This window comes from Solenopsis invicta, chromosome 13, assembly GCF_016802725.1.
Source record: "Solenopsis invicta isolate M01_SB chromosome 13, UNIL_Sinv_3.0, whole genome shotgun sequence".
NCBI classification, from domain to species: Eukaryota; Metazoa; Arthropoda; class Insecta; order Hymenoptera; family Formicidae; genus Solenopsis; species Solenopsis invicta.
The window spans coordinates 8,810,882-8,823,579 of NC_052676.1; the positions used below are offsets into that span (position 1 = coordinate 8,810,882).

At 39.2% G+C, this 12,698-nt stretch overlaps 1 protein-coding gene across 1 annotated transcript in view; it reads left to right on the forward strand.

Annotated features, from left to right (window-relative positions):
- Positions 1-12,698, forward strand: part of LOC105194106 (low-density lipoprotein receptor-related protein 2) — a 75,368-nt gene that overhangs the window by 59,246 nt on the left and 3,424 nt on the right. Inside the window, exons 12-28 of the mRNA XM_011158837.3 lie at positions 62-263; positions 376-1,375; positions 1,515-2,163; positions 2,359-3,529; positions 3,615-4,035; positions 4,472-4,680; positions 5,126-5,521; positions 5,777-6,344; positions 6,692-6,935; positions 7,036-7,643; positions 7,725-8,017; positions 8,246-8,763; positions 8,846-9,083; positions 9,155-9,409; positions 10,421-10,927; positions 11,216-12,188; positions 12,271-12,370. Of these exons, the coding sequence (XP_011157139.2) occupies positions 62-263; positions 376-1,375; positions 1,515-2,163; positions 2,359-3,529; positions 3,615-4,035; positions 4,472-4,680; positions 5,126-5,521; positions 5,777-6,344; positions 6,692-6,935; positions 7,036-7,643; positions 7,725-8,017; positions 8,246-8,763; positions 8,846-9,083; positions 9,155-9,409; positions 10,421-10,927; positions 11,216-12,188; positions 12,271-12,370 (8,352 nt within the window). The remainder of the gene's footprint in view (positions 1-61; positions 264-375; positions 1,376-1,514; positions 2,164-2,358; positions 3,530-3,614; positions 4,036-4,471; positions 4,681-5,125; positions 5,522-5,776; positions 6,345-6,691; positions 6,936-7,035; positions 7,644-7,724; positions 8,018-8,245; positions 8,764-8,845; positions 9,084-9,154; positions 9,410-10,420; positions 10,928-11,215; positions 12,189-12,270; positions 12,371-12,698) is intronic.

Consider the following 12,698-nt stretch of genomic DNA (forward strand, 5'->3'; position numbering starts at 1 on the left):
TTATCAAAAGTCGTGTTTATCTCAAGCATGAATAATTTTTTTCTTTGACGTTTAATTTTAGGTTGGATTTAAATTGCTACCTGACGGACACTGCATGGAAGAAGAGACACCATATTTAATGGTTCTTCGAGGTTCTCAAATCGTTGATGTTTCTTTGACGCCTAAAGAAACCAAAACTGGGTACATCACGCCTATTGTAGGTGTAGAAGGCGGAAGATTTATTGAGTATGATAGAAAGAACCGTATCATTTACTGGTTGCAAGGTACAATAATTATTTTTTGCTTTAGTGTACTTCTTATATTACAAAGGCTTTCTAAGACATAAATTTTTAAAGTTTTAAGAGTTTCGTTTATTAGTTTTGTTATTTTTATTAGGTAAAGATAGTGACAACGAAAATGGCACGATTTACTCCATTCCCTATAATGGTGGCAACCGGACAGAGTTTCCAAATCCTTCCGGTGATACTGGTATCGTCGGTTCACCATCTACTATGGCGCTGGATTGGCTCGGACGCAATATGTTTATTGGCAACAAATTTGCATCAAATATCGAAGCTATCAAATTAGATGGCAAAACTCGATTCCGCACAATCGTTTTGGCAAACGATGGAAATCGAACGTCAGTATCTAAACCGAAAGCAATGTGCGTAGATCCCATTGACGGACAAGTGTTTTGGGTGGACGATGGAGGTTTTGGAGTACCCCAGAAGATCGGAAGAGTAAACATGGACGGCAGTAATCCATTGGTTCTTGTAGAGAATCTAGACCGTCCTGAAGCAATTACTATTGATATACCTAGCAAGACGCTATATTTCTCCTGCCAGAATCCGGCTTTCATTAAAGCTATGTCGACGGATGGTCTGAATGTTCGCACTATTCTCACTACGGCAAACAACATGGCTTTGCCTAAAGCGATAGCTGTTCATGAGTCTCGTCTATACTACTTGGACCCGCTTTATGACAAAATTGAGCGTGTCGATTTACCTAATGGCGATAACCCAACCACCATTATTGATAACGATTCTGAGCTTCGTACGCTAACCATTTATAAAAAACGTGCAACTGGATCTCATCCTTGTTTTGTGAACAATGGTGATTGTGAACAGCTTTGTTTGCCTGCGTCTGGAGGTACACGTGTTTGTGCTTGCGGAATGGAATATAAGAAGGTCACTGAAACCAGATGCGAACCTTACAAAACTTTTGCTGTGGTAACTCAGCTAGATGTTGCCAGAGGCTATAGTCTTAAGGACTCCAAAGAAGCTATGATTCCCATTACTGGAGTTGGTCATCATATTCTGCATGTTGACGTACATTATGCAGGCAATTGGATATATTGGGTGGAATTTAATCGAGGCATTTGGAATGGTATTTTCAGGTAAAATAAAACTATTTTTCAGATAAATTAAAACTATATAAGTGTTTCTATAAATATTTAAATGTAAAAATATTTGTATCTATCATTTCTTCACAAAGAAGATATAATAACTAAAATATTAATTTCCATGATATTTTAGAATACGACCCAACGGTACAGAATTGCAACAAGTGATTAAACAGGGAATTGGTTCCAACGGAATTCGCGGTCTAGCTGTAGATTGGATCGCAGGAAATTTATACTTTGCTAACGTCTTTCCTCATGACAACTACGTAGAGGTTTGCTGGTTAGATGGTTCTAACAGAAAGGTGCTTGTGAAAACCACGACAGATGCTCCTCGGGAGTTGGCAGTAAATCCTATCAAACGATATTTGTATTGGATCGATTATGGACAATACCCTCGAATAGGCAAAGCCTTCCTCAACGGTAGCAATTGGATCCCTATTGTCACGTCCCGTATTAGCACACCGCGTGATCTGACGATCGACCTTGCGACACATGACGTTTATTGGGTAGACTCGAAATTGGACACCATCCAGAAAGTGTCCTACACCGGTGGAAACCGAGAAATCATCCGTCGGAATTTGCCAAATCCAATGGGCGTTGCCATTTTTGGCGGAGACGTCTACTGGGTGGATCGAAATTTGGCCACAGTTTTTAAGGCAAGCAAATTGAAAGGCAATACCAGTCTTCCTGTTCCCGTCAGAACAAATTTACAAAAGCTGAGAGACATCGCTATCTTCGATCAAAATAGTCAACCACCAGATATCACAAATCCTTGCTCGCAGGTAAATATAGAAGTATAGATAATTTTTTGTTTAAGAAGGTAAAGAATATACACACACATACACACATATACGTATAGTTTTACTTCTTAAAAAAATACATATATATATGTATAAATTTTTTAAAGAAACAAGTCAAAATAATTTTCCAATAAATAATTTAAAAGAACAAATAAAAAAAAATAATTCTATTTTTAGGTAACAAATGGCGGATGCTCTCAACTATGCTTTGCTTTTCCAAAAGACAATCCTAAATCATTTACTTGCGACTGCGCAGTAGGTAAAATCTCTTCTGATGGTCGCACCTGCGAAAACGTTGAAGAATATCTGGTATTTGCCACGCGAACTGAAATTCGAGCCATTAATATAGATCCGCACAATACTAACGTACCTTTCGCACCTGTTGGAAATCTGACAAATGTAGTCGGAGTGGACTTTGATTATCAAGACAAGAAACTGTTGTTTACTCAAATTCGTCCTTGGGCGAAGATTGCGTGGACGCCGTCGGATCGACCGACATCCTCCGATTTACATACACTAATCAGTAAAGGAATTAATCCTGAAGGTATTTCATATGATTGGACTCAGAAAAAAGTTTATTGGACAGATTCGTCTAACAACAGCATTTACGCGATGGACATCGATGGAACAAACTTGGTGATGATTGCACGTGTGGATCGTCCACGCGCTATTGTCGTTGATCCCTGCAATGGCTCTCTTTATTTCACGGATTGGGGTCGTTTTGGGACATCCGGGAAGATTTTCAAGACGACCATGGCAGGATCGTTAAAACGCGCCATTATTGACAAAGATCTTTCGCAACCCAGTGGTTTAGCAATTGACTATGACGATCGGATGCTGTACTGGACCGATGCTGTCCGTGAGAAAATTGAACGGTCTGATCTCGAAGGAAAAAACAGGGAGATTCTAGTTAGTGCTACTATCTATCCCTTCGCTATCACTGTCTTCAGGGAGCATATTTATTGGACAGATCTTCAGCTTCGTGGAGTATATCGAGCAGAGAAACACACTGGGGCAGACAAAATTGAGTTGGTAAAGCGATTGGAAGACTCACCACGAGACCTTCATGTCTTCTCCGCGTCTAGACAGCAGTGCACTGTTAATCCTTGCAACATCAATAACGGCGGCTGTGATCAATCCTGCCATCCAAGCCACAACGGCTCTGCCGAATGTAAATGTGACGATAACAGCAGATTAGTGAATGAAGATAGAATGTGTGTACCAAAGAACGTCACTTGCGATGGGAACAAGTTTGCTTGTAGGAACGGCAGATGTATCTCTAGAATGTGGGCGTGCGATGGCGATGATGACTGCGGCGATGGTTCTGATGAAGATACCAGTTACTGCTGTAAATATTACATAGCTCACAATAAATTAATTCAAAGCAAATATCTTTAACAGTTTGTTAAAAGACCTATTTCTTATTGTTTTAGCTTATCACTCATGCAGCCCGAACGAGTTTCGTTGCAACAACGGTCGATGTATTTTTAAAACATGGAAATGCGATCACGAGAATGACTGTCGGGACGGTAGCGATGAAGAAGGATGCGTTTATCCTCCTTGTGCACCAGGAGAATTTACATGCGCTAATCACCGCTGCATTCCGCAATCTCAAGTGTGCAACGGTATTAACGATTGTAAAGACAACGTTACTTCCGACGAAACACATGAACGATGTCCTCGTAACACTACATGCCCGGCGAATCATCTCAAGTGCGAAAAGACAAACATCTGCGTGGAACCTTACTGGCTCTGCGACGGCGACAATGATTGTGGTGACAATAGCGATGAAAATCCGATTCATTGTGCTCAGAGAACTTGTCCTCAGAACAGCTTCCGATGTCCTAATCACAGGTAAAACGCCATGATTAATGAATAATTTTAATCTGGTCTAGTGAACATTTTTCTTACAAAATTTTTTGTAATTTTTCAAAATTTATGTATAATTTTATAACTTTCTATAGATTTCATGGATTTTTTTGCAAATTAGAATATTCAATTTTTAAAAGTGCTGAAAAGGTCTGTATCCTTTTTAGAATCCTTATGTATATAAATTGAACAAAGTTTTTAGAATATTTTACTTTATAATTACTGGAAAAATCTTATAAAATCTTATAAAATCTTATAAAATCTAAAAGAATTTTTTGGAAAATGTCTATGAATTTAAAATATATAAAATCTTAAAATTACAAAATTTTTTTTTCTTATGGCGGATACGTTTTCAACTTATTACTTTGAAAGTTATATTTTCTTTCAATAAGTATTTTTTAAACAAATACGTATTGTTTAGGTGCATTCCAGCCACATGGTACTGTGACGGAGACGATGACTGTCTAGATGGAAGCGACGAGCCTCCTGGTTATTGCCAATCCGAAGGTAGAACATGCTTCGGTGATCTGTTCACGTGCGATAATGGCAATTGCATTCCTAGAATTTACATCTGTGACGGAGACAACGATTGTCTGGATAACTCTGACGAAGACGAGCGTCATCAATGCAGTAAGTTTTTCAAACATACAACACTTATTGTTTACTCGATATTTGTAATATTTCCTCTGATAAAAATTTTTATAATTCTTTAGATTAGAACTTCTATATAATTGTCAGAAATTTTCCGGAACTTTTATATAATTTTACAACTCTGCTGTTAATCTAACGTCAAATTACCTATATGTGTAGCTCCTGCTCTGTCAACAAATCCTAAGCTTGAAAATTCCACAGACTATGAATCTGCAGTGAAAATTTGCGTGACATTTTGTTTACTGATGAGTTATTTAATGATTTGACCTGTATGTGGGAATTAGGATTAAGATATGAAATTAGGATTAAGATATGAAAAATTCTTAAAAATATGGAATATTATAAAAATTTTTTTACCAAAGCCAACCTTACAATACAAATTTATTTTTCATTGTATTTCAAGGAGTTAATTTATTATTTTCAGATGACAGAAAATGCGACGAAGAAACCGAGTTCACTTGCACCGCGAACAAAATGTGGAATCGCGCCCAGTGCATCCCGAAGAAATGGCTATGCGACGGTGATCCAGATTGCGTTGACGGAGCTGATGAGAATGTAACTTTGCATCACTGTCCAGCACCAACTCCTTGCGCTGACACTCAGTTTACGTGCAACAACGGACGATGTCTGAATCGCAACTGGTTATGCGATCATGATAACGATTGCGGCGACGGTAGCGACGAAGGCAAATTCTGTAATAATCAGTACAAGGCTTGCAGCTCTCAAGAGTTTACTTGTCAGAACTTTAAATGTATACGCAAGCAATTCCGCTGTGATGGCCAGGACGATTGCGGCGATCATTCAGACGAAGTAGGATGTCGTAAGTATAGTTTTACAGTCACATACCACAATTTGTGAGAGGTATAATTAATTCACCTTCATCCAACTGACACGTAAAGAAAGATGAAAATTTTTAATTTTAAATATATCCGTACAATATGTATTAAACTTCTTTTTTTCTCTCTTTTTGTTTTTTTTTCCTTTTTTTTCTTTTATTTTTTTCTTTCTTTTTCTTCCTTTTTCTTGGCGCTGCATAAAGTATTACTGCAATTGAGAAAATTGTTTATCCTTTTAGCGTCTAAAGGAAAGAATACAACATGCACGAATCCAAAGGACTTTATGTGCGCGAACGGCAACTGCATTGACTCGTGGCTGGTGTGCAACAAGGAACCGGACTGTGCCGATGAAAGTGACGAGCCGCTACACTGCAACGTGGACGAGTGCGCTCGCGTTGAGTTGAACCAGTGCGGACACAAATGCGTGGATACGCCGACTAGCTTCTACTGCGAATGCAATCCTGGCTATAAGTTACTGGCCGACGGCAAAGCCTGCGACGACATTGACGAGTGCATCGAAACACCCCAAGTATGCAGCCAACAATGCGAGAACACGCCTGGCGGTTACTATTGCAAGTGCAACGAACGATGGTACGAGAGGGCGGCCGACGAGCATACGTGCAAACGAAGGGACAATATTCAGCCGTGGATCATATTCACAAACAAGTATTACGTTAGAAACATGTCAATTGACGCGTCTAACTACAGCCTAATGCATCAGGATTTGATTAATGTCGTTGCGCTTGACGCGGACTATGGCCAGCAGATGCTGTACTTCTGCGACGTCACTGCGAAAACAATATACAGGTATACCCTATGTACTGTTTCTGTTGATTCCGATGAAAACAAATTCTCGTAAGAATTTTTTAAGATTTTTTTAAGAATTTTTTATATTTTAAATTTATAAAGACTTGTAAAAAAGAAATACAATAGGTAGATGAAGAATTCTCAAAAAATTGCAGATTTTTTCAGCATTTTCTAAAAGTGATCTAATTTTATATTTTAAAAAGTGTAAAAAATGTTTTAAAAAATTGTAAAATTGTATAGAAATTGTATGAAGAATTTTAAGAAAATTTTTACCAACAATGCTATAGGATAGATATCTTTCTTGCTAAAAAAGCTTATGTTATTTAATATGCGCTCTTTTTATTTAGAGCACCAGTGAATGGAGGCGAGAGGGAACCAATCATTCGTCACGACAGTTTGGGTCTCGAAGGTATTGCTATCGATTGGGTTGGTCGGAAATTGTATTGGTTGGATCGTCACGCAAAGCACTTGGACGTTGCCGAACTTGATGGTACGAATAGAAAAACTTTGTACACCGGAATTGCGGATCCACGTGCAATCGCAGTTCATCCTGGTACCGGATATCTGTACTTTACGTCTTGGCATCTTCAGGTGAATTGCACACTGTTGATGTTACAGATTTCTTTGCGAATAGTCGTATTGTAGGCAAAGTATTACGAAAGTTTAATTATGAATTATATCTCAATTTTAGGCATATATCGGTAAAATGGGTATGGATGGTAGCAACATGTCTCGAATTCTGACATGGGAAGACGACATCGCCTGGCCAAACGCTCTGACAATCGATTATTTCACTGATCGCATCTTCTGGGCCGATGCCCATCTGGATTATATCGCCTTCGCTGATCTCGAAGGTCATAATCGTCGTATTGTCCTGTCTGGCGCTTCGGTGCCACATGTATTTGCCATTACTGTGTTCGATGACTTTATTTACTGGACTGATTGGAACTTGAAGGCTATTAGCAGGGCGGAGAAATTCTCCGGGGAGCGCCTACAAGTGTTACGCAATACCACCCATCGGCCTTACGACATCCATGCCTATCACCCTCTTCGGCAGTTGCCCTATAACAATCCCTGTTCAGAGAACAATGGTGGTTGCTCGCATCTTTGCCTCATTGCACCGCCCGCTAGCTCATACTTGCTCGAAGGATACGGCCAGCCTGGAGTCACCTCCTACAAATGCAAATGCCCAAATCAGTTCATTCTAGATAAAGATGGTAAGACGTGCATAGCGAATTGCACCGCAGGCCAGCATCGTTGTGGACCACCCGACGAGAAGTGCATCCCTTGGTACTGGAGGTGAGATATGTTTAAATTAACCTGTTATATTTTTTTTTATCAAATAATTGACAGGGAAATTAACGAAAATTGTACCCCCAGGTGTGACGGAGAGAAGGATTGCAAGGATGGTTCTGATGAATCGTCGAGTTGTCCAACGAGGATTTGTCGACCAAGCGTGTTCCAATGCGCGAACGGAAATTGTACGCCGAGCGTAACAATCTGCGACGGAATTGACGATTGTGGTGACAAAAGCGACGAAACTAAGTGCACGCTTGAATGCGGGGAGCTCGAGTTCAAATGCAAATCTAATGGCCGTTGCGTGCACGATTCCTGGAAATGCGATGGAGACGCTGACTGCAAAGACGGCAGCGATGAAGATCCTTCTATTTGTCGTGAGTATCGTGCTTACATATCAGACATTTCCTTATTTTATTTATGTAGCCTCTTTATTCTGTATTTACGAAAACTTTCTTTCTATATCTATAGCTCTTCTATAGCTTCTCTATAGCTTTTCTTCTTGTAATTTCTCTATAGTTTTACGATTTATGTAACATACGAGTTTTGATAAACCAAGTGTATTTTTGTTTTTATCTACTTTAATCATACAATATTATTAACAGACAACCGTGCTTGCGATCCGAGCACCGAGTTCAGTTGCAAGAATGGCAAATGCATTCCCAAGCTATGGATGTGCGACTCTGATAACGACTGCGGCGACGATAGCGATGAACCAGCGTATATGTGTCGACAAAGGAACTGCACGACTGGATGGCAGCGCTGTCCAGGACACGCAAACTACCGATGCATACCAAAGTGGCTGTTCTGCGATGGCAAAGACGATTGTCGCGACGGTTCCGATGAGCGTTCAGAGAATTGTCCGAAGTGCGACCCCAAGATGGACTTTAAGTGCGCCAACAACCGGTGTGTGCCAAAACAATGGTTATGCGACTTCGCTGACGATTGCGGAGATGGTAGCGATGAGACGGATGCGATGTGCAAGAACAAATACCGTCAATGCTCCGAATCCGAATTCAAGTGCAGAAACGGTAAGTGCATCGCATCTAGATGGAGATGCGACAGCGAGGACGACTGTGGCGACAATAGCGATGAGGAGCAATGCCATCAATGGGTGTGCAAGGTACGTAAATGGATCGACTGACTTGTACTTTATTTACGGCACCACGTTCTCGTATATTATGCAATTTCTATACATGCTACAGAATGAGAGCTTCCAATGTGCCAGCGGTCATTGCATCGCGTCATATCTTCGTTGCGACGGAGCGAGAGATTGTCGCGACATGAGTGACGAGATCAACTGCCCACCGAGATATCCCGGGGGAAGATACTGCCCGCAATCGCGATTCCAATGTAACAACAATCTTTGCGTTTCAATGAACGATATCTGCGATGGTACCGACGACTGTGGTGATAATTCCGACGAGAGTCCCACTATGTGTGGTGAGTTCGCTACTGATACTTTAACTCTTTTACAACGAGAATTGGAAAAATAATGTTGTATCTTTGCGTAGCAAACTTCCAGTGTGATACGCACAGACGATTCCAGTGTGCCAACCATAAGTGTATCGCCAGATACCAATTGTGCGATGGGATCGACAATTGTGGTGACGGTTCCGACGAGAACAACATGACGATGTGCGTGAAGCAGACTCGTCCGTGCGACCCGATCACGGAATATACCTGCGCAAACAAGAAGTGCATCGATCATTTGAAACTCTGCGATCTCGCGGACGATTGTGGGGATCAATCGGACGAATTGGGATGCCGTGAGTTTTATTTCCATCTTGTTCTCTAGATAAAAAATTCTTACATAATCTGGTAATATTTAAATAAAACTTTAAACTTTTTATATATTAAGTTTATAAAAAATTCCGAAAGTATACGTTTTTCAGTTCTCTTTGACTAACATATTTTAAACTGAACACTTACATATATACAGAATTCTGGAAAAGAAGTTTATTATAAATTGGGAAACATTTGGGATTTTCTTGCATTCACAAAAAGTGGAATTAAAGAAGCTTTTAAAAAGTTTGTAAAAGTTTATACAAATTGAGAACATTATAACTAAATTTTTTCTTTTCTTTTTTTTCTAATAAACTCTTTAACTTCAAAGTTAAAAACATTTTGTTAAAATAAGATTTTATATAATTCAATATTATTGCGAAAACCTACTTTAAAATACTTTTTTGTTACTTTTTTGTCTAGTAATGTTTTATCGACTTACACTGCAGCACGTTAAAGTAAAATAGAAATAATGAAAAAATATCAAATTTTAATTATATGAAAAATTTAATAACAAAATATCATAGAAATGAAACTAAAAAATAAATATGTAAAACTCTATCACTCCTCTTAAAAATAAATTTTTGATTTAGAGAATTTCTCTATTATTTCTTTTACTGATTATGAGAAGGAGATATTTCCTGGTACAAATCATGAATACAACTATTATATAACATAGATATGAAGTTATATATCAATTATTTGCATTTGTTAAATTAACATTTTATGAAATGTGAGAAAATCACAAGCATTCTGGAATTTATGAATGGTGCAAATTTTCTCATTACCTTATAAAAATATTTCAATTAGTACAAAAGAATATGAGAAATTTTCTGAAATGTTATAAAATTATACAGAAATTTTGAAAAATTTTGAGATTTGTATAGAAATTTTCAATAATTACATAAAGAATTCTAAGAAAATTTCCACCGGGATTGACCATCTCCATGACATTTCATGATTGGAGTTATCAAATAGCTATGCTGCGTTTTCAGATCATAGTCATCACTGTACGGACAATGACCGCGGCGGTTGCGCTCACGAGTGCCACAATCTCATGGACGGCGGCTACATCTGCGCCTGCTATTCCGGTTATATAATCTCGCAGGATAACCGGAAGCACTGTGTAGACGTTGACGAATGCCAAACCGGTAGTCATCAATGCTCTCACATCTGCACAAACTTGAATGGCACATACGCCTGCTCCTGTCGGCAAGGTTTCCAATTATCGGACAGACATAGTGGAGTGTGCCGCGCTGAGGATGATAATGTTGTCGTGCTGTTCGCCAATGGACCCGAACTCCGGGCCTACGATCTACGTACTAGGGAAGAGATGGATGTGATAGACAACGAAAAGAGAGTACAGGCCATCGATTTTGATCCCAGAACGGAATACGTTTTCTGGATTGACTCGTATGATAACACTATCAAACGATCCTACATGGTGAACGCCAAAGAAGGCGAGGCGAAGATTGGTCACGCGCAAGACCTCAATATGAGGAGTACGTATCATTCAATTTTATAACCAATTAGCTATATTTTATTGAAATAATGTTTTTAATTCCTTAAATGTTTTATTCCTTTTTCCTAGATTTAGATTTGTTTGATATTGTTACTATTAGTTTTTATAACTTTAGAATTTTTAATTTTTAAATTTTTAAACTTTTAATTTTTGCATTGTTATATGAAATAACTATAAAAAACGCTTTCTTAAGACTACATAAACATCATTTATCTATTTACCAGATAATTCACATACGATATGATTATAATAATATTACTTTTTATAGCTGACTCCAGGCCAACAAGCTTAGCGGTGGATTGGATCTCCGGTAATTTGTATTGGAGCGAAATTGATCAATCGGGAACCACTCCTCGTGGTCAAATTATGGTATCTAAATCGGACGGCAGATATCGACGTAGTATAATTACAACGAATCTTGAACAACCAACAGCAGTAGTTGTAGATCCCGAAAGAGGAGAAGTTGTATGGGCCGATTCGGGTAATCAACCAAAGATTGAGATTGCCTGGATGGATGGAGCTAGACGCAAATTGCTCGTGACAGAACGGATCGCTAATCCTTCATCGCTCACCATTGACTACGCCATGGAGCACACACTTTATTGGTCCGATAGCAAACTGGACACTATCGAGGCGATCAGTTTGGCCGGTACCAACAGGAGAATCGTTTTGAAGGGCAGACCGCTCAGAAATCCAATAGCACTAGATGTCTTTGAGAACAACCTTTATTGGACTACCAAGCAAACAGGTGAACTAATACGACAGGATAAATTCGGCAGAGGAGTTCCGCAGACCATCGTCAAGAATCTCCCTAGTCCCGGAGGCGTCAGAATCTATCATCAGTTAAGATATAATACCAGTTTGAGAGATCCATGTCATAGCGATCAGTGCACTCATTTGTGTGTGACAATTCCTGGCGGTCACCGTTGTCTTTGCTCAGATAGCGTAGGCGCGTTTCAACGTACTAGAGAGGACAACGAAAGGCACTGCGATGCCACAAATGAAAGACCTTTGCCAGAGCCCAGGGTATGTCGCTGTCAGAACGGTGGACGGTGTCAAGAACTGGACGACAAGCTGGCGTGTAACTGTCGCGAAGATTTCCATGGCGAATTCTGCGAAACGGCTGCAGTCGCCGCTCGAGAAAGCGGATCTACTGCTGCTATAGTTATTCCCATAGTTATATGCCTGCTGGTGTTGTGTTGCGCCGCTGCGATTTTCATGGTTCTCAAGAAGCGACCATTGTAAGCATTATTTCAAAATTTTACAATAATAAAGAACAAAAATAATCTTCTCCTTTTATATTAAACTTGAATATTGTTATAGTGGCAAGCCCGGTGGCCTCGGCAGTCTCACAGGTGCTCAAAGTGTTTCCTTCCGCCAAGGCAGCAATGTGGAGTTTGGTACGGAAGGTCACGAAAGAATGGTAAGTTTTTCGTTTGCATTGATTTGAACGTCTTACCAAGAAGCAAACCAGAAGTGGAAATGTGCTTTTAAAATGAGGTTTATTAAAATTCTTCGCATCTGCATTGCGTAGTAATTCTTTGAATCTTATATCTTGTACCAAATTCTAGCTTTGATCAGCTCTTAGTTGTTCAAAAATTATTAATAAATATGCAAATTTGAAAGTTTTTGGATTAATTAACCATTTCACAAAATTCAGGAAAAGGAAAGAAAAAGTTACAATATCCAAGACGATTCCACTTCTTTTCGATGCATATAATAATGTAGTAAGGAGTTATGTGGGCAAACGT